This window comes from Yarrowia lipolytica, chromosome 1C (genome assembly GCF_001761485.1).
Source record: "Yarrowia lipolytica chromosome 1C, complete sequence".
Classification (NCBI taxonomy): Eukaryota; Fungi; Ascomycota; class Dipodascomycetes; order Dipodascales; genus Yarrowia; species Yarrowia lipolytica.
In genome coordinates, this window is record NC_090772.1 from 1,067,123 (window position 1) to 1,088,601 (window position 21,479).

The window sequence follows — 21,479 nt, forward strand, 5'->3', positions numbered from 1 at the left end:
CCGATCCAAGTCTGCTCTGAGGCGTTTTCCTTTGGCACCTCCGTGGTATTTTCTACAGTCGTGCACGCACGCGTTACACCAAAGTGGGAGCCATAGTGTACAAGATGACTGGCGCGCATACGTCAAAAGTGCCACGTAACAGAGCTACAGTAGCAGCGGGTGTGCGCGGTGGTTGGGGCGCGTCTCGGTGTTTGTGAAGACATGGTCCCGACACAGACACAAGAACGGTTGGACGGATATATATACCTCCAACTGTTTCTCTTGTTGGTACCTCCCGTCTCATACAGCGTGTTAGTTGGCACGGTTAGAGTTCCATACACCCCCTCCGAAGGTTAACATCGGGGAGAGACAAGTCAGGTTGTATACCATCTAAACTTCGAGTCTTCAGACTTTCTGTTCACCACAAAACTCGAGGAATGCCTCTGATACGGAGGAAAAAATCGGTCATGGCTTCGCCGACCCGGTCGGACGACTCGGACCGCCGTCGCAGCCCGTCGCACGACACGCTCGCGCCTACCACGGTGCTGTTCAAGGAGTCGGACAAGGACAAGCTGAGCAGAAGTAACACCGACGAGGTCAATGTCGCGGTTCCGACCATCTCTCTGACGTCTCCGGACGGCCGTCGCAGTGCCAGCGCCAGCAGAACTACTTCGACATCCACACTCACCAACTTGGGCCACACTTTGAGACGGACCGTGAGTCCCAGTAAGGCTGCTCCGGAAGAGACTAAGGAGAAAGACTCCAAGGACAAGGACCGGGAGCGGTCGTTTTCGCTAGGATTCAACAAAAAGAAGGACGCCGACGGACCACGTGGCCGCCTACAATTCAGGTCCAACTCGTCCTCCACCGTGGCATCTCTGCTGGGCTTTGCCAAGTTCAGAAAGGACAAGGAGGAAGGCTCCGGCACACCGTCCAGATCCCAGACCCCGACACAGACTTCGACTCAAACACAACAACCAACGCCACCCACGACACAATCGCCGCCATCGACAGCTGCAGCGGGCACACAACTGCCACCGATTCCAACCCTGCAGGCTGGAGGCAGCTCACTACTATCAGACACGGACAGCGACAATGACTCGGAAAGCAGTCACCGACGAGGTGTTAGCGTGAGCTCTGCCACCGGCTCAATGGCCCAGTTGGGTGCACACAACTACGCCCAATGGAGTCAGTCCCTGAAGACCATGGGTGCGCACAGCACAGGAGGAAGCGGAGGAGCCAGCGCAACAAGTACTGGAGCCAGCAACCACAGTGGTGGCGTACTGGGTGGTCCTACTGTTCATAGTGCACCGCCCACGCGAAGTAGTACAGGGTCTGTTACTGCTTTGTTGGAGGAGGAACCTACGAAAACTACTACCCGACGACCCAGTACCCCCAACCTGAGCAGTAATGGCTCATCGCTGATGCCCCCGCCTCCTCCCACAGGTTTCGCACGATTCCGTCGAAAAACAGCGTCCATGCTGTTCAACTCGGATGATGAGGAGCCCGCGAGACCACCAGTATTCCGGTCTCTTTCCTCCCAGTCTATTAGAGGAGATCGCCAAAAGGAAGAACGACAGAAGGAGGCACAGAAGGAGGCACAGAAGGAAAAGGACGACAAGGAGGGCGGTAGTGGAGGTAGTGTCGGCGGCTCTGGAGGCCTGGACTCCTCAGTCCAATCTCTGGAGAAACCCAGATCGGAGTCTGTATCCGCAGTCTCCGCAGCATCAGGGACCTCATCGACCTCCAACCAGTTCCTCACGACACCCTCGTCTTCCACCTTCCCCAACTCTCCCTCTCTCTCGTTCCAGGACCTGCCCTTTTCTTCCCGACCTCGAAGCAAAACCATGCCTACTAGTGGCGGTCCTCCCAGCGGTGCGACCTCTGAGAAGGTGCTTGATTCGTCCAAGTCAGCGTCTTACTCGCCTAGAGAGTCCGTGGAAGACATCCAACTACCTCCTATCAACGACCGGACGCCTAAGGAGTACATGGCCGCGATTCGACAGCTCAACATGCATGGCCAGACGGCCGCTCTGCTGTGCTCTCGCGACTCAGACTTTTACCGCGAGTGCATGGCTATTTACTCTTCCGAGTTTGACTTCACCACGGATCCTATCGACATGGCTCTGAGAAAGTTTCTCATGTATGTGGTGCTCCCCAAGGAGGCCCAGCAGATTGACCGGATTCTGGACGCGTTTGCGACCCGGTACGACGAGTGTAACCCAGGTATTTATGCCGATGCTGAACTGGCTTATGTGGTTGCTTTCTCTCTTATGATCCTGCACACGGACTCCTTCAACAAGAGTAATAAGCACAAGATGCAGAAGAGCGACTACATCAACAACACATTTGCAGAAGGTGTTTCACCAGACATTCTGGAGTGCTTCTACGACAACATTACATACACACCGTTTGTACACACCGAGGAGGAGCCTGGCCACGACAAGAAGACACTCGTGGCGCAAAAGAAGACGTCGTCGTTCAACATTCGAAGCGACAAGAATCTGATTGACCCCTATGCTCTGATTCTGGAGGGCAAGCTAGACTCTATTAGACCATCTCTGGATGACGCCCTGTCTCAGGACTGCCCTTACTCGTATGAGGCCCCTGAGTCACGTGATGCTTTCCATGCCGTGCGTCTCGCCTTTAGCAACGGTGCGTCTCTCCAATTGACATCTTCCCGGTCTCGTCCCGGAGCGTTTCTTTCTCAGGATACCACTGACAACCCACTTATGGCGGACCCTGGTGTTATTGATATCAAGATCGCCAAGGTTGGTATTCTATTTCGAAAGGAGCAAAAGCGGGTTCTTTCTACCGCTCGGTCGATTTGGAAGGAGTGGGGTGCTATTCTGACTGCGTCTCAACTGTATCTCTTTAAGGAGACGCAGTGGATCAAAAGTATTTTGAAGGATCTGGAAGCTGGGCGTCACGTGATTTCAGCCAACGACCAGTTCCATCCCACAATCACTCTTTCCACTACCGGAATGGTTGCTCTTCGGAACTCATCCACCTCCGCGCCTCCCAAGACTTCACGAAAGGTCCCGTTTGTGCTTTCTGCAAAGTCTTTGGGTCAAGAGTGGATCGCTGCGGCTTCCGAGACTGACACAGCCGAGTGGACGCATTTGATCAACTACTCGGCTGCTTTTGCGAGCCACAGTATAAATCCCAACCCTGGTACTGGGTTGAACTCCTCTTTGACGGCTGCCTTGTCACAGGACATTCATACGTCCCGACGACTGGCAATGGTGGATGCCCTCCATACACTCGAAGAGAAGGTTGGAGCCGTAGAGATTGAGGTGGACGGGCTTCTCCGTAATGCTCGGCATCTCAAACTCATGGCCCCCATTCAACAGCGAACTCGATACCATGTCAACTTCTGCGCTGCCCGGTTGTCTGCCAAACTCGACTGGCAGTGGCTTGATTTGACGAAGTACCAGAGTTACCGACTAGTGTTGACCAAGGAGCTGGAGGAGGAGCAGGAGTGGCAGTTGACTGGCGGTGCTGAGACTGCCGAGGAGGCCGATATGGAAGAGACCAAGTTGGAGCCCACTCAGTCGACCACGACCACTCTGTCAATTGCATCTTCTTCTTCGGCTGTTTTGTCTGGCTTCCCTAAGATGGAGATCACAACCACCAGTAGCGAGGACGATGATGGTGATTCGGACGAGTCCCAGCAAACCAATGACTCGTTCATTTCGTCTCTTTCGCCTTCACAGGCTCTCTCTTCTCCTTCCCAGGGAGTCGATTTATCTCCTTCGCAGCCCTCTATCGACTCTGCCGAGTTTGAGGGCTTTGAGGAGTGTCTACCCGTCAAGAGTGGTCGAAACAGCTTTTTGTCTACTACCACAGCTATTCCTCGGCCGGATTCGTCTCTCTCGTCTCGTTCTTCTCTTCAGCCCACTGTTTCTAACGGTTCCAAGCAGGATCGGTTTTATGAGGTTCGAGAAAGCATTCTGAGAGACACCGCCCCGAGTGATCGGTCTGATGGTGATACTAGGTCGTCGTCGCTGGATCTGCCCAGAAAGGCGTCTCGGTCTTTATCTCTGAGCAGATCATCTGGTGATCTCCGTTCAGGTGAGAATAGTCCTCTCAAACCGTCCATGAGTGTTCGGAAGCTGCGAACCGGTCTTCGAAACGGCTCAGATTCCCCCGGACGGGAAGTTTCGCCTGTTCGAGCTGATAATCCGTCCATTGAGCGATCGTCGTCGCTGATCAGAGGCTCGGACTTTACTTTGCACGGTAAAAAGTTTTCTGTTGTCGAGGTCAATCCCCAATTTGCCGCCACTCCCCACCATAAGAGAACCACCAGCAGGAGTGAGCGCAAGGAGGAGAAGAAGGGGGAGAGTGAGCCCTAGGGCTGACAAAACAATAGCATTATTTATTGAATTAAAATGATTTATGAACTTGTAGTATCGTAGATGCCAGGACAAGATGTATACAGTTTAGCACAACATAGACGTACCTACTAGGGAGAAGCTGTGACTTGTAACTTGAATTGAAATGTTCACAGACTGCGGCTACACACTTATAATTACAGATCCAATCACTTGGGCTTCGCCCGAGTTCGTTCACCTAAGAATAAATTAATAATATACAACAGTGGATTACCTCTGTCCCTCCTTCTTTCTCTGGAAATGCAGGTCCGTCCGGCTGCCTCCGACGTTGATGATCTTCGGACAGCCATCTCTGTCCTTTTCCAGTCGTGTGCATTCAAAGCAGTAATAAGCGTCCGCCACCGCCTGTGTTAGTATGGTAAGCGAAAGTAATGAGAAAAAATCCTTAAGAACGCGATATAGTCACTTCACAGTTGATCTCGAGGGTCCAAGAATCATTCACGAGCTTTTGGTGTTCATTGACCACATCGGAGCTTAGAAACCCTCCTCAGACACGTGTGTCTCATCTCCTCGGCGTCTCCATCTCACCGCACTCAATTCACGCCTTCAGCAAGTCTTCCGTGGGTGCCTTGAATGTACTCACATATCCGTCGCAAATAATACACCGATCCTCCAACTTGCCAAAACTGCACTCATCACAGACCTTGACCAAGGTGGTAGGTCGCACAAACGAGTCGCAGACAGGGCACTTGCCGTCGCACTTTTCACACAGACGGCCCACACGAGTGCCGCTCTGCTTCATGCACAGCACCAGATCGGGATGGTGTCTAGACATTGTGTGATTGTTCGTGTCAGAGTGATACCAAAAGTCGATGCCAGAAGTTTCACTATCGAACTTTATCAGAGCTCCCTAAGAAGGTGGCAAAGAAGACAGTACGACACTAGACGATGTGGAGCCTTTGAAAAGGAGGAAGATTTAGCAGGCTTGTTTATATAGCTTCGAATAGCCCCCAGTATCACTTCATGGTTGAAAGCTCTTCCACCGTGCATTCTGTAGAGTTACTATACATCTTCAAGTATTAGTTACACTCTATAGATGAGACTACCAAGTCTTTTCAACTAATAAAGACTACTGACTTGGTGATACATTTACCACCATTAATTCCATGATATCCAAAAAACAACAACTGCAGTCACATATTTCTCAGTAATGTGTATATACAACCACACCCAGTTCCCCTCCATCTACTACCTCTCTCTCCACAAGTGTAGAACGTCCCCTTCCCTTACCTTCCACCAATCACCTAGTGTTTGCATAATCCATGCAGAGAACGGAGATCACGTGACCAAAATGTATTACGAAAACGGCACGTTGCTAAAAGGTGCCCTATTTTTGGCTGGAGAGTGTTTTATTCAAGAACTGTGTTTGCTTACTAACTACTCTGGCCAACCACAAACGAGACAATTTAGGTTACTTTCTCTAAACTGCTCATAACCTGAAATAGAGTTTGAGAAATCTGCAAGAGCCAAAAAAATTAGAAAGATTGAAAGTCTGATCACGAATTTTTCAAGCATAACTACACATTCACAATGTCGGCGAGTGACGATGTGAGTATCGATGGAAAGATGGAAGCGCCCAAGGGAGGTTCTTTTGGGCTGGAAAGAAGTGCAACAGAGTGGAAAAGTGGAAAAATCCGGATCTATATGGCTTTTGGCAGGTACTTTACCGATCACTCAAGGCGGTTGTTAGACAGAGGAGGTGGTGGACGGATTTGTGACGAGATAAAGAAGGGGTGAAGCATTGGAAGAGCGATTTCGATGCTATTTTGAATGTTGGAGAAGAGCTATGTGTTTTCCTTGATGTGGAAACTGTACTACAGGCTACGTATGTGGTTGGTACGGCTGTACTGCTACACAGACCTCAGGAATGTGTGTATGCTTCTGTTGGAACTGTCCGCGATACTATGCTATCTGCAGACGCTAGAACATTCAAGCGTGCTCCAAATCTGCTTCAAATCAAATCTCAAACGTCCTTGTCGACCTCGTCCATTCTCCTAGTCTCCATCATGAACGCTGTCCATGAGACGTTCGGCAACACTGTGCCATCACCTGAAAGAAGACTCTATGAACATTTTTTCGAGCTGTTTCGGATTTTACCGTCTACAGTCTCTAAAGGTTCGGTCTGAGTCGGTCTGAGTCGGTCTGAGTCGGTCTGCGACCTGCTATAACTGAACCTGAGCTCTACAATATGCTTTCCGAGTGCGACTAAATCACAAGCTGAACCGAGATATCAGTTGAAACACTATAGATTATTGTCCACCGGCAGTTAGGCTGCCCACGACTGCTCGTTCCTACTAACACAGCTCATCTGGGAAATTCTAAACGACCAATTCTGCTCGTTCAAGCTGAAAACCGGCAAAGGCCAGGATTTCTGCAAGAACGAGTACAACGTTACCGGCATCTGCGAGCGCAAGTCTTGCCCTCTCGCCAACTCCAAATACGCCACCGTTCGACGGGTCAACGGCCGATTATACCTTTACATGAAGACTGCTGAGCGAGTGCACACCCCCAATAAGTGGTGGGAGCGGATCCGACTGTCCAAAAACTACAAGCGGGCCCTGGAGCAGATTGACGAGCATCTCATTTACTGGAATGAGTTCCTGGTTGACAAGTGCAAGCAGCGTCTGACTCGTCTCACCCAAGTGGCTGTTGCTGAGCGACGTATTGCCATGAAGGAGGAGGATACCCATTATGTTGGTGTGGCTCCCAAGGTGAAGCGACGAGAGGCTACCCGAGAGCGAAAGGCTCTGGCTGCTGCCAAGGTGGAAAAGGCCATTGAGAAGGAGCTGCTGGACCGTCTCAAGAGCGGAGCATACGGCGAGAACCCTCTCAACGTGGACGAAAAGGTGTGGAAGAAGGTGCTCGAGGGCGTCGAGGGAGCCAACAAGGAAGATGAGGACGAAGAGGAAGAGGAAGAGGAGGACGAAGAGGAAGAGGGTGGAGAGGTTGAATATGTCGAGGATGAGGAAGACGATGACGATCTTGTGGAGCTGGAGGACCTTGAAAAGTGGCTGGGTGGAAGCAGTGACGAGTCTGGAGACGAGACCGATGCCTCTGAGGACGAGACTGATACCGACTCCGAGGACGAGAAGCCTAAGAAGCGAAAGGCTGCTGCTGACGGTAAGAAGCCCAAGCCCAAGACCAAGAAGCGAAAGGGTCCCAGCGTGGAGGTCGAATACGAGGAGGACAATGGCGAGAAGGAAAAGCAAATGGTGGACTGGTAGATACACTGAGAAGGAGCATAGACGGAGGAAAAATGTAATGTATAGAAATACTGACTTGTTTGAGAGCGTTTGTAGTGGAAAGATGTCAGCTACTTCACTATCTTAAGGAGAGATAAACAGAACGTCTTTGCAGTCAGACATCAGAAGTATGGGTGATCTTTATTGCAGTACTTGTAATCATTGAATTTCTGTATGAAGTCTTGCTTGCTTGACCTATCTCTTCATGACAATGTGAATTGAAGCAATGATTGGGCTCCGATGTTAGGGAGAAACGTGCCTTCACTATTCCAAGTACAAAATTACTAAATAATGGTTGATACGAATAATCATAGGCTGCTATGGACTACGTTTAGAGGGAGATAAACGCCTTAAATAGAGGTCGAGCGACAGTAAATAGAGGTTGAGAGACAAGTCGTAGTACAAGTATCTAAGCAACAACGAGATATGTTTCTAGCTATATATATTTACTTGAGCTGGTGCTCCTTGTGCTCCTTGTCATCTCCGTAAGCTTTTGTGCCGTAGTGACCATTGATGCAGATAATGTCCTGGGGTCGATAATCCTGCTTTCCAGAAAAGAAAACCTCAAGGATCTTCTTGGTGCCCTCGGCATATCGGCCCTGGGCGTCGATGGAAGTTCCGGAGATATGAGGAGTCATGGCGTTTCCTCCCCCGTACTTGTTTCGCATGGTTCTCCAGGGGTGGTCCTTAGGGGCAGGCTGGGGGAACCAAACGTCTCCGCCGTAACCTCGGATCTTACCGGACTCGAGAGCCTCGACAATGTCCTCGGTGACACAAATGGCTCCTCGAGCGGTGTTAACGAGCCAGGCACCATCCTTCATGTGCGAGATGAGCTCTTTGTTGAACAGGCCCTTGGTGGAAGCGTGCAGAGGGCAGTTGATGGTGACCACGTCACAAAGAGAGAGCATCTCCTCGAGAGACTCGACTCGACGACATCCAATCTCCTTCTCAACGTCAGCTGGCATGGCCTGATAGTCGTAGTAGAGCATCTCCATGGGGTCGAAGGGCTTGCATCGCTTGAGCACTCGCTGGCCAATTCGGCCTCCTCCAACGGTGCCGATGACCTTACCCTCGAGATCGTATGAGTCCTTGGCAACAGCAGCAACGTCCCAACCGCCAGAGATGATCTGCTCGTGAGCAGGGACAAAGTTTCGCACCAGGACCAACATGGTCATGATAACGTGCTCGGCAACAGACTGGACATTGGAGCCGGTGACTTCGAGAACAGCAATATCTCGGGCGTTGGCAGCGTCGAGATCGACGTGGTCAGAGCCGACACCAGCAGTGATGCAAATCTTGAGCTTCTTGGCTTTGTCGATTCGCTCCTTGTTGATGTATCCAGGATGAAAGGGGGTGGTGATGACTACATCGGCATCGACAATCTCCTTGTCGAGGACAGAGTCGGCACCGTCCTTGGAAGACGTAGTTACAAGGGTATGTCCCTGAGACTCGAGCCAGTCTCTGATACCGAGCTCGTTCTCGGTGCATCCAAGCAGCTTGGGCTCATCCTTGGCATGGGAGCCAGCATCGTAAAGAACAAGAAGGACCTTCATAGTTGTAGTAGTTGTGGTTGTAGTGGGTTGAGTTGAGTGTTGATAGGGACTTGAGAGAGGTCTTCGCGCCCCCTTTTATACCCCAAACACCATGATGCCTTGAGGTTGAGTCTCCACATGGTTTGCGTCAATCATGTCAAGTCGCGGTGTCTAGTCGGATCTACTGTGCGGCTTATTTATTCGTGCTCGCTAAGGTACCGAACATCGGTTAGTGTGGAAATTCGGGATGCTAAAAAGAGCATCTCAAAGAAGAAAATAGCACTAAAAAAGCTGGTCATGATACAATAACTCCCCTACAATCAACTTGGGAACCTGGAAAGTCGACTTTTTTCTAGCAAATATGCCATTTATTGACACTCCCGAAAGCCTGGCAAACAATATCTGAGCCGCACAGACGGTCCTTGGAAATTTCCGAGCCGCACTGTCTTCGGAACGCAAGTCCTAACTAATGCAGCAACTCAATTGGAACGACAGAACCCTTAACCCGGCTCATTTGTAGATGCTGTGTTGCTGATTTTACTTCATTTTTAATAAATAGCTATCTCTCCATCACTTGGTCTGCCCCACTCCTTTTTAATGGTTCAGGAATGACGAAGTCACCCCCAGCTGACTTATCTTCAAGTACTCTTCAAGTAATGGTAACATGCGTCAAATGATGTCAACAGTGAATACCGTAACACGTATGAAAGCAGCCGGAAGTGATACCTGAGTTCAGCAAGTAAGTAGAAAAGAAGCTGGGTCCATCTGAACATCTGGATTCGTAGGAGCTGGCTCTTCGTCCAGACACTTCATCTCATCTTCTGGCTCAGTGCGATGACTACAAACAGCCCTCTACGCACCTGCAAGTAGCTCCTACTCGCCGCACTATGATTAAATACTGATATCATACATTACATAATAACACAATCGTCGGCCTCCTTGGTCACCGGATTAATGCCCATCTCTTCAAACGTCCTTGGTCCTTTGCCTGTTCCATGCAGAATTCTAGGGGGAGCAGGCTCGACCGGAGTGTGTTGCAAATCTTTAGCCGACAGCGGGTTTTTGAGGGGGCTGCTGGCCCTGGGCAGTTTCACGTTTGGCATACTGGGCATGCTCATGTTGGGAATGAAGCCCGAGAGCATACTGTTACCTGAAGATCCCGAGGAAGAGGTCATCATAGTGGACGAACGAGAATGTGACATGATGGAATCGACAGGAGAAGACGATCGGGAGGTGTCCGAATGGCCAGATAGAGCCGACATGGGCCGTCCAGGGTTAGGTGAGGACGCCACTCGGTCCTTGACTGGTGACATGCTTCTGGACGGGCTTTCAAACTCGGCACCTCGTTTGGGAGGTGAGGAAGGTACAATCTTGCCGGCAAACTTCTTCAGTTTGTTTGAAATCTCGACAGCAGACAGACTGCTGACGCGGCCAGAGGGGGAGCCTGCTCTGTTCTTAGTGGGCGAGATGGACCGGTCGAAATAGGTCGATCTGTCAAAGGGAGAGTCCTTGGGAGGCACAGGAGGAGAGTAATCGGCATAAGGACCTGAGCCAGGACCCATTCCAGGCGTGGAAGGAGCAGATCCGACCCCTGCAGGTGTGGAAACAAGCCGTTTGCCCCCTGCAGCTCCTCCTGCAGCTCCCACATGTGCAGGAGAACACAATCTTGGAGGAGTTTCCATGTCAGCAGAAATATCGTAGGAGGTTCTGGCTCGCTCATGGCGTCTTCCACGACGCTCCGGAGAAGCCATATTGTTCATCACCACTCTTCCGGCCAGATCCGTGTCTGTTCCGCTTCTGGAAACAGGTTTTCGGGGTGTAGAGTGACCCGAATGAGGCGTAGTAGACCGACTGCTGGAATCGGAAGGGGGAATGACAATGTCTCTAAGGGAGGCCGTGAGAGGTGTAATTGGAGTGGTAGGTGTAGATCCGTCGCTGTTGTTGTGGTTGGCATTTGCCACATCGGAGTCAAGAATCATACTGGAAACACGATGTTTGTGTCGCTGGGGAGGAGGAAGAGGAGCAGACTCGGTAGGTGCGGGTGGAGTACTATTGCTTGCACTCGTGACGGTGTTCACACTCTCGGACGAAACCCGTTGTCTGACATTCTGAAGCATCTTTTCACGTCTCAGGTCAGGAGCAGATGTGGGAATAGTAGGAGGAGGGGGAGGAGGTTTAACGGGAGCCGAAAGACGTTCACTTTGAGCCCGTTTCTTGAGTGCTCGCTTGTGTTCCTTCCGTAGTCGTCGCTGCTCCTCCTTGTGGATTCTCTCTGCTTCTTGCAGCTGCTCTTCCATTGATATGGAGGTAAGTGTATCAGGAGAAGGTGTGGGGGACTGCTCAACAGAAGACTCGGTAGAGGCATCAGAAAATCGTTCCTTGTTGAGGTTGTGTTTTCTCACCGCCTCTTGTCTTTCTCTCTCTGCTCGCTCTTGCTGTTCGTGTCTTTCCTTTTCCTCTTGCTCTTGTTGTTCCTTCTCTAACCTCTCTCGCTCCAACCTTTGCTCCTCTTCAAGTCTCTCCCTCTCCAGCGCCTCAGCAAGTCGTTTGGCCTCGAGCTCTCGACGCGCATTTTCCTCCTGTCTGGCCTGTTCAATGAGTCGCTGCCTCTCTTCCTCCTCCCGCTGTTTCCTTTCAGCTTCTGCCTTCTCCCTCCTCAAGCCGCTTTCCCCTCTAGCCCTTTCCCCTCAGCCGCTTTCTCCTCCTCTAGCCGCTTCTCCCCCTCTAGCCGCCTTCTCCTCCTCTAGCCTCCTCTCCTCTTCCAGTTTCATCTCCTTGATTCTGTCCAGCATTCTGTCGGCAGATTGAGAGGTGTCCTTCATCTGGAGATTTTGAAGACTCGCCATGACCGATCCAACTGGGACAGTGAGGTCGGCGACATCAGATGCGTCTCCCGAAGCTTCCTTGGCATCCTCAGCCTTATCCAGTGTTGAACCCTCCTCGACACCCTCCTCTACCTCCTCCAACTCGAGAGAGACTTCCCCAGCTCGGTTGTCAGCTGCCTGATTCTCGGGATCGGCAACAGAATAGGATCTCAGAGGTCTGCCGCCCCGCCCACTTCGCAGCTTCTCTTTAAACTCGTCCTTCAAGCGCTTGGTATTACTTCTTCGCAGAGACAAACGCTTCTGATGATGACTCTTATCTAGAGGAGACTCCTCCATCTGGTCAATACGGTTACGTGCCTCAGTGAATCCATGTCGAAGAGCCTCCGTGTACCAGTATTTGGCGTCAACAGTGCTCTTTTTGACAGAGATACCCACCTCATAGAAGTACCCGAGAGCAAATTCAGCAGTAGTATTGCCGGCCTGGGCTGCAACATGACCAAAACGGAAGGCCCAGGGCTCGTTTGCCTCCAGATGCATCTCGCAGCCCGACAGAAACCACTTGGAGACCTCCAACTCGGCTTCTCCACTGGTTTGAGACACATCTTTCTGTCTCCAGCACTGGTACAGGTAGTGTCTGGAAGCATGGTGAAAGTACCGCAGAGCAATAGCCGAATCGAATCCCTTTCCTCCTCCCTGCCAGGCACGTCCCATGCGGATCTGAGCAGGGGCGAATCCCAGCCAGGCTGACCGTTCCAGGTTCTTGAAGGCCATATGAGACGTCTGTGCTGTAGGGTTGGAAACAGCATCCTCCAGCTCGGCACATCCATCTATACGGATAGCAGGTAGCTCTCCCAGCAACAGCAGGCCGAGAACATAACTGGGTTGGGGTGAATCGGGATCTGAGACTCGAGCAGCTGATTGTAGTAGTTCGTAAGCAAGATTGGGATCTCTCTGCAGACCTAGTTGGCCCTGAAACAGAGCCATGGCCAGTCTGAAGCAGCATGCAGAGTCTCCCTTGGCCGCTCCCCGATCCAAACACTCTTTCCAATGAACTGCGTCGCCTCGTGATTCAAATTCCACCGCCAGACGGTAGTACGATCTGGCAAATCCGTTGGCTGCAGCCATTTTGAAGTGCTCTAGAGCAGCAGCTGAGCCGCCAGAAGCATCGCTGCTTCCAAACAACGAAGACAGACCCAGAAGATAGTGTGCTGCGCCTGTAAACGGACTTTTCGCGCCTTCTGAGCTCTCCGAGTATGCTGTGTGTTGAACGACCGTCTTGGCAAACGCAACCTCTGCCTCTCCAAGGCCATAGTGGAGCTCGTGGAGATCCAGAACATCCCGGGCCCATCGGAAGAACTGCGAAAGATGCTGTGACGAGCCCTGACCGGTCTGGGTGGCCACTATGCTCGTTTGGTAGACCGCTTTGAGAGTGTCGATTTTGTCAGTGGGAGCAGCCGGAAGAGCCGGATACGGCGTCTGGACCTCGGGGAAAAGCGAGTCCGGAAACTGGAACGACCCATCGTGCGCAGTGAAGTGCTCCATAGTGTCGCTAGATGTCGAATTTCACTCGATATGTCAATTGGAAGAGTCGTGTCCATCTCCCACACTTCTACACACCTTCCATGCAAGTCTTGTTTTGATTCTGCATGATTAAGGTTTGGACTGTATGTTGCCATGGTGATGTGGATCGAGGGACGCTACCAAACGCGCCAGAAAAGAGCTATTGGAGATCCGACAGCGGGAGGAAATCAATCACGTGCCCGAAAATGTATTGTCTGATTTTCGCCCTGATCTGGGCTATGCAACACTGCTTTAGACACTCCTCCAAACACACACTCTTCCCCTTTGTTACCCACTTGATACGCCAACCTAAATAAAAAAAAGAGCTCCTAAAAATATGCGCGTATTTTTTGGCGTATTATTCGCTCACGGTTTAATATTGCGATAACGGCACGATGAGGGCATTTCGATAGCTGGTTTTTTTTGCACAATCGAAGAGCGACTATTTCAACACGATGCACCGTTTTCTTCGGTGCTAATATCTCTCTTACGAGATCTACAAGGGACCTTCAAACACCAGGTTCTAGTGCAACCTAAACATCATGTCCGATCTGGGGAGGTATGTGAAATTATTGTGTGGCCCGTTTGGGACGCAAAGTGTCTCGTTTGAGACAGTACAAACCTCGAGGGCCATTCTCCGTAGGCTGTGCATTCCGCAGCATGTCTCAAACCCCCATATTACTGGCCCACTCTGTTTTGAAGTTGCTTTTTCAGACCCTAAACACCTGTATTGCGGGACACGCATGGCGAGGCACTGACGTAGATTTCAGGGGTAAGCAGGAAAACATTGCTGGGCGGCCAAGTCTTAGTCAGGGGCTACATGTGTGGCTTAAAATGGTCTGGGGACAATCACGTGACCAACTGGACAGACACCACTCGCTTGTAGCCGGCCGTATCATTATTATCCCTGCAAGGGCGCTCTCATTAGTCTTGGATCGCTACAGTATGTACTGTAGAGATATTAATTATCGGCAGGGACGAGACATTGGTGTATATTGTATAAAGGGAGAGGTCTGTGAGCGAGATGAACAGATTGTACGATTGAGTGCTACTTGTAGTGTAGTAAATGTAGTGTTGAAGCCTGTGGAGTTCGTACTATTACCGATACTTGGATCTACTTGGTTTTACATGACTCTACTGATTTACTGACTCTGACTCACTTAACTCTCCAACTATTTGGTTGCTTTTAGTTAACCTTATAATAGGAACCAGAAACGCACAAGACGCGTCGACGCGTCTATTTCCATATAGTGGCTGCTACAACTAACACCAAAAGCTTTCGCCTTTGCTTCGACACTCACACACGCTTCATTCCTAAACCTCTTACTTGGCAATTTCCGGCGATATCGCGCGCACGTGAAACGCGAGGAACTTTTTAGCGTTTGTCGGCTAAGAACCGTTGTGCTGATCTCTCTTGATATCCATATTGGCTGTATATGAAAGGCTATCCGAAATGTCATCAGACATGTGAAAACATCATAGACCAAAGATAACTACACGGAAGAAAGAGAAAAACACATAAAACGGAGAAACCGGGACGGGTAAGGCCTACTATGATGTTCAGCCAACAACAACTAAACAGACAATCACGTTCCAGCGGAAGGGATACCAATCTGGGTCCAGTGTGTGCATCGTACACTCGTACTCGTACATTGCTCAACAATAATATTTGTACAGAAGCCCAGTGGTGAGACATGGCATCAGCAACAAGGTCACAGACATCGACGTTCATCTGGACAAGGAAGTTGTTTAACCACAAACTAGTTACTCTTAGTCTCTTTGTTCAACAAGCACTTATCCAGCTAGGGTTGTTCGCTTAGTGGAATTGACACCATGGTGGGCCAAGAAAAGTCATGTTTAGAAGGGCAGACAAGGGACTTTTGGGTCTCTTGTCGTCAGTTGTCGTAACCCAAATGTAAATGGGCGGTATTTCTTCGTCCATAATCAATAAGTGGGTTGTTTGACAGGTTGTTTGACAGTTTATGAAAAGTTTGAAGTGGGGTTTTCGATATTGATATACGTGGGTAGTACTCATTCTATGGAGACCATATCTATATGGTTGGAATTGTGCGACTCTGAAGATACCGAATTTGAACTCCGTTTCTCTTTACCGCCTCTGAATCACCTGTTGTGTTCTCCCTGGCTACCTCTCTTCCTCCAACTAAGCCTTTCGGGCCGTCTGTTACCGGCTCTTTCCGCCAGTTATCCGCATCTGGGCAGCAATGACAGCTCGACGGTGACAGGGCTGAAGTATGCCAGCTTTTAGGGTGCTATGGTCCGTAGATATACGCTAAAGATGACGTGCTTGTGCAGCATCCAACTTGGATGAGCAGTTTGCGAGCTCGTAGATATGCCAGTGTGGGGTAGCAGGGTCAATTTTGAGAGTGAGATGAGACTCTTGGATGAAAATTGTAGTGATACTACTACTGTTTTCGGAAATAGCTCGTCAAAAGTCTCCTTGCTAAGACTTCAGTATCCTTGCCCAACTGGCACTACTGCACGAGACAGTAGTAAATGTACCAAGGCCTCCGACACAGTCATGATCGGCCAAGCCAGGGTCAGAATGGTAGATAATTATTTTACCTAGATCGTGGCCAAAGAGTGGATATTCTGACAAGAGTTGTGGGCGGTAGGGATAGACGAGTGGAGGCATAATATGGAGCCAGGAATAGATAGTCTGGACTCGGTGGAGGGATCTGAGATAAGAGTGATTGAATCAGGAAATGTCAGTGTATGGCATGTAGATCGTATCTAGGTTGTAGTGCTGTGACCATACAGTCCTACAGTACAATACGAGGAGCTGACTTTTGCATGTTCCGGGTCTCTGCCAAAGTTAACTGGACTCACAGACTTCTTTGTTTGGAAGTAATTCCGTAACATATTCGCACTATAGACTCTTTGTCTTGTCAGTGCTCTCCGATCGGGCTATCTACATGTGTCAGTGTGGTGCGTAGTCTCGGTGAATATGATAAACCGAGCATAGATGGACGAACATGAAACCTCCGTGGGAGTTTGGAGAAGTTTCATTGGCCAACAAAATGACCTCATTGCTCATGAGACTTCCCTGGAGCACCATCCCTACTTGTGAAACACGTCTAAAGAAAGCAAGCCCAACCAGACACTGACATGAATCCTCACCATCACTCCGTATTATGGCTTAGTAAGTATGAAAGTACAAAACAATGTTGAAAACGAGCGTTAACCTCAGTTTAAAAAACTCCCTTGTGTCGCCCACTCTCTCTCTTCCCTTTCAGTCCGCGAGCAATCTAGCCCAGTGGTGTGGGCTATAGACCTTCTCGTACCGGTACTAGTCTCTCCCAAAGTTGAGCGTCTTTGCAAAAAACTTCCGTGGAACTCGAGATAATCAGGTGATTTTGAAACACGTGTGTTCAGGTTACTTCCCCTCCGTTGCAGTAGCCTGCTCTATCAGCACAGTAGATCTTGGCTCCCGGCGCTATACGAAAGTTAAACAGGAAGTATTGAAAAGAGAGCATGGTGTGGGGAGAGATTTTGAGGAGTATAGCTGTCAGTAGGACTGTGCACAAATGTCCCTAACACATGACTAAATGGTAATGTCAACTCTTCCTCTACCAAGACCTCTCAGAACACTGGTCTTGTTGCTGTACATACAGCTCAATAACTACTAAGACGAAGAGACTAGAGACCCTCCATGGAACAATCTATACTTCTAGAAGGTAGCTAGAAACTAAAGAAGAGTCCAGTTCTTCAATTGACAAGTCTTTGTGACATACTGCAGTCTCAGAACCGCACCATGTGGTAATTTGGTCCACGCTAAAATTGCTATACGTCCTTGGCCTAGTTATTCGTTCCTATACAAGAACCAGGCTAGCTGTTTCACACACTCTGGGCTAATATTGTCCTCGATATTTGGTTAACCGAAGATTTACTAGATTAACAGTTTACTACATTACGCTGTACCAGTTCTGTACTTGTAGTAAATTCTCTAGCTTATCATGGGCTTGATAGTGGTAAGTGGGGCCAGAAAGAGCTTAGATTACAGCTAAAAGTTCGAATGAGGAATTTTTACAAGACTTGAATGACCAAGAGACCACTCGTGGACCGTATCTTCTGGTTATAGTCTTCTAGTTAGTTCTATTGTGTGCCGCTCTTATCTTCAATCCTGGCTCCAAAGATAGATACGCTAAACATTGTCCAAAGACTGTTAAAAGCACAACAAAGAGAGACATCGATTCGAACAACACCAACGTTCGACTGTGAGTCTTTCTTGGTCTCCTTGTGAACAACATGAAAGTTGCAAATGGCTTGTTAGTAGCAGCTGATCAACCTTTCAACACTGCTAATAACAACCACAGCAAGACGAGCAAAGGAACAACCAGTAGTCCTCGTCTATACCACTCTCTCGGTCAAACACGCTATCCCTTCGACTTCATGCTTATCATATATTCATTATACATACTCGTCCACTCTGCGCTTCCAAACGCATGGGTTAGCGAAAACCGTCTTGCCGGCCAACAGCCTACCAGACCATGGCACACTCACTACAAGCAGATGAGTTTGCTCAATAGGCCCGCTCATTCATTGTATGAATTCGATGAGCCTATTTAGTTCCCAAACTAGTAATGCTCAACTCTCTCATGTTCTGCAGTAGATCCTCCACCTTGGCGTCCAACTGGCCGTTAGCGTATTCCTCTCGACTGCTGGCGTCCAGATACTGCTGCACCTGCGCCAGACGGGTATACGACTCTGTACAGAATCGCAGCTGGATCTTGACGAGAGCCTCGAACGAGGGATCCAGGTAAGGAACCCGCAGGTCGATCAGCTGGGGCAGCTCCTCAATCAGCTGGTTGTTGATCTGAGAGTACATTTCCTTGGCCATCTGCTCTTCCTTCTCTGCCTGAGGAAGACGCGCGGCATCGTTGCTGGGCTTTTCAATCAACTTCTTGGTCTTGTGTCTCAGAGCATCGTAGTCCATCAGCTTGTGGTTTCGCTTTTTGATGGCCTCGTTAATGTCAGTGAAGTAAGCACAAAATCGCGTGATGGGATCCAGCACCGTCTCTCGGTAGGGGCCATCCAGAGCCTTGACGGTCTCGGCATCCAGTTCCTGGACAGCCTGCAAGTAGTACTTGGAAATGCCGTCCCGGGTGCCAGCGTCGCCGTAAAACGCATCAATGGTCTCTGCGATTCGCGTCTGCGACGACGTCATGGCTCGCAGCGAGTCCAGAAAGCCCTTGGCCTCCTTGTTCAGCTTGGTGGACGCCGTCTCCATGGTTCGATATCGACGCTCCTCGGTCTCGAACTCCCGGTCCACCGTCTTCTCCACGTGGCCCGTCTTCATCATCACCGACGTGCCCGCCCGGTTCATCGCCTTTTTGAATCCATTCCAGCTCATGGTAGTGTTGGTTGTTAGTGTCGTGTATGCCGAGTGTAGTGGTGAGTGGTTTGGAGATAAGGTGGGACTGAGTTAATTAGGGTAGGGGTAGCGCAGCATATGAGCGCACTGGACGTGCACTTTTCAGATGCGAAAATGGAGCTTGAGACGTCGATTTTTCCCACTAACGACTCTAAATCACGTGATTAATCACATGACGCAGTTACCTAAGCAAAATCTTTCTCCAATCACAGATTATGACTGGGGATCAACAAGCCAAGGAGTCCATCTGGCTTATGTTCGTAGGGTTAGGGGAATCTAAATTGGTGGCAATTTGAAATGAGTGACAGGAGGAGGAGGTGGAGATTTCGACTTGTTTTTGGGTGAGAGAGTATAATAGTTAGTGTACCATTAAAATATAGTGCATTTTCTGAATCGTCTGGTGGTCTCTGCTTCCTTGGGGCATGTCTGCAGCTCGAGATAACTACCCACCAGCTGACTTTTAGAGTTTGCAGAAGTATTTTTGGGAGGCGTTTTGGGAGTGCTATCTTCTACAGTCAGGAGGATGAAACTAAGGGCTGAGCAATACTGATCTAAGAGTCGCCAAGAAGCAAGTGGGGTTTCGGAGGACGATATGTTGGCTTAGTAATCAATATTGGAACCCATTCCTGGCGACTTTTGTGGTTTCGGTGGTTTCGTGTCTCCAGACAGTCCTGTTACAAGTACAAGTATGAGCGCTCAATGGACTGTGTATAGACTGATTTCGAGATAATTTGTGAGAGAGTTGAAAAGTGATCCATTTCGACATAAATGAGATGAGGGAAACCAAAATGGTCTTAAAAGGTTCTCCTTTAGATTAGATACTTGTACTTTTACTTGTACACGACGCCAGGGATGGTGGAGCCCTTCAAAGGAGCCCTCAAAAACATATACATGCTGTCAAAAGTGGAGAAGATGAAAAGAAGTATAGAGGTACTGTACTAACAAGTTCTAGACAGATTCTAGGTCGACTTTCTCCGTCCCTGACCAATATGACCCGCTTGTACCCTTGGCCTTGCTTGAAACACCTCGGCTCATATTCAACCACTACGACCCAGCTCGGTAAAAACACCCACATCTCCAGTACAAGCCTGCATTATCGGATCATTGGACGTTCATTTACTTAGTCTCGCAACCCCAGATGGTTAGCTCAGCTACTCAAGCCTAGTGCTTCCCCATGTGGCTCTCCAGACCCTTATATTGTACATAACTGTGCTGCCGGGTAGACTGATTGTCTTATGACACTAACACAATGGAGTCACTATTTCAGGCCGTAGGAAATTGGACCCACAGGGCACAGCCTTGTTGACCCCTGAGGTCGTATCTTGGAAACTCATGCCGGTTTGTCTGTCTTGCACCTGCCCCCTGTTCTGCTCATTCTTTTTGAGAGTTCCGGTTTCAGAAGAGCATCACGTGAGTCAATAACAAGCGACCCTGATTCTCCTTTGGGCTCTTCATCGTCACAAAAGGGCTCTAGCGGCTCCCGTTGTCTGTTTCTCTTTATCCCCACAATTGGTAAACTCCACGCTACTTTAGTTGGTCAACTCAGTTCGGCCTATTTTTTTCTGCATATACAAAGTAACTACAACGATGTAGCTTACTTAGTCTGCTGTGAGTAGACATACGGCGGCTAACTAGACTAGGAACGATTTTTAGCACCTGGAGCTCTCATGTGCATTGGAGGACAGGGAGTCACAAGAAAACGTCAGATCAGGTGATCTGTCACATCCCACTAGCTTCCTTTTATATGCATCGCGTGATATATCATTGCGTCCCTGGGTCCAAGTCGTCTCCATATCATGCTACAACCCTGCAATATGTGTATGTGGAGCTGAGTTGTAACAACCAAGGCAGCTAACTCTAGACTGCCTAGACCCACTAAGTGGAGCACTCTAAATAAGTGCGTTTTGCTCCCGCTAAGATTCCCACTATTTCTCACTAGTTTGAAACTAGCGGTAAGGGACAGATTGTTCGGAGACAGACTTGCGAGAATGGGTCTAACTTTGGATTCAGAAGAGCTATCCTAAATCCGAGTTCGGAGATTGAATTAGTCGAGATGAAATGATCTAGGGAACATCTTTGATAGCCTCCAACGTGACTTTCTCGTCCTCGGACACACGCGTGATCTTTCCCCGATTAGCCTTCTCCACTAACTGAGCCTCATCCTCCGCTAAAAACACGCTAGCAGCTTGTCAATGTGGGCGGCACGCACGGATAGTCTATCCAGGGTCGTAGATGTGGACTCAATGGCAGGCACAGTTGATCAAAGTGATCTGAAAGACAGGAATTGGGTCACGCAAACAGCCACATGTCTACACATCTGGATCGCGAATCACTAACAGACCATCATAGCATGTTTGAAGCCTATAATAGAGGTGCAAGTAGGCAGTTTCCAATCTTTCGAATCTCAGCTTCCACTCCAAACCCCTTCCTCAGGGTAGTATTTCGATCCAACACGCTAAAAGGGCGATTTTTCGCGGTGCAACGGGGGCAGAACTTTAGAAACGCTAGATCGAGGCAACCAAGGGGATGGGTCAGGTTTACGAGGTGACAAAGAG

The 21,479-nt window shown here is 49.5% G+C and overlaps 7 protein-coding genes across 7 annotated transcripts; 2 read left to right on the plus strand and 5 right to left on the minus strand.

Moving 5' to 3' along the window:
- Positions 1–416: 416 nt before the first annotated feature.
- Positions 417–4,334, plus strand: YALI1_C10675g (uncharacterized protein; the record flags this gene model as incomplete). The annotated part of the gene is made up of 1 exon (XM_501579.3): positions 417–4,334. The coding sequence occupies one exon, from the start codon at positions 417–419 to the stop codon at positions 4,332–4,334; it is 3,918 nt and encodes a 1,305-aa protein (XP_501579.3).
- A 249-nt stretch (positions 4,335–4,583) lies between these two features.
- Positions 4,584–5,148, minus strand: YALI1_C10718g (uncharacterized protein; the record flags this gene model as incomplete). Its single annotated transcript, XM_501580.3, has 2 exons — positions 4,584–4,718; positions 4,957–5,148. The coding sequence occupies 2 exons, from the start codon at positions 5,146–5,148 to the stop codon at positions 4,584–4,586; spliced, it is 327 nt and encodes a 108-aa protein (XP_501580.1).
- Positions 5,149–5,903: 755 nt separating this feature from the next.
- On the plus strand, positions 5,904–7,597 carry YALI1_C10730g (66S preribosome component MAK16; the record flags this gene model as incomplete). The annotated part of the gene is made up of 2 exons (XM_501581.3): positions 5,904–5,921; positions 6,677–7,597. 2 exons carry the CDS (start codon positions 5,904–5,906, stop codon positions 7,595–7,597), a joined length of 939 nt encoding a protein of 312 aa, XP_501581.1.
- Positions 7,598–8,061: 464 nt separating this feature from the next.
- Positions 8,062–9,168, minus strand: YALI1_C10762g (uncharacterized protein; the record flags this gene model as incomplete). Its single annotated transcript, XM_501582.3, has 1 exon — positions 8,062–9,168. The coding sequence occupies one exon, from the start codon at positions 9,166–9,168 to the stop codon at positions 8,062–8,064; it is 1,107 nt and encodes a 368-aa protein (XP_501582.1).
- Positions 9,169–10,058: 890 nt separating this feature from the next.
- YALI1_C10787g (uncharacterized protein) lies at positions 10,059–11,719 on the minus strand (the record flags this gene model as incomplete). The annotated part of the gene is made up of 2 exons (XM_068282246.1): positions 10,059–11,666; positions 11,714–11,719. 2 exons carry the CDS (start codon positions 11,717–11,719, stop codon positions 10,059–10,061), a joined length of 1,614 nt encoding a protein of 537 aa, XP_068138347.1.
- Positions 11,720–11,834: 115 nt separating this feature from the next.
- On the minus strand, positions 11,835–13,514 carry YALI1_C10806g (uncharacterized protein; the record flags this gene model as incomplete). The annotated part of the gene is made up of 1 exon (XM_501583.3): positions 11,835–13,514. One exon carries the CDS (start codon positions 13,512–13,514, stop codon positions 11,835–11,837), a length of 1,680 nt encoding a protein of 559 aa, XP_501583.3.
- A 4,597-nt stretch (positions 13,515–18,111) lies between these two features.
- On the minus strand, positions 18,112–18,903 carry YALI1_C10860g (uncharacterized protein; the record flags this gene model as incomplete). The annotated part of the gene is made up of 1 exon (XM_501584.3): positions 18,112–18,903. One exon carries the CDS (start codon positions 18,901–18,903, stop codon positions 18,112–18,114), a length of 792 nt encoding a protein of 263 aa, XP_501584.1.
- Between the last annotated feature and the right edge of the window lie 2,576 nt (positions 18,904–21,479).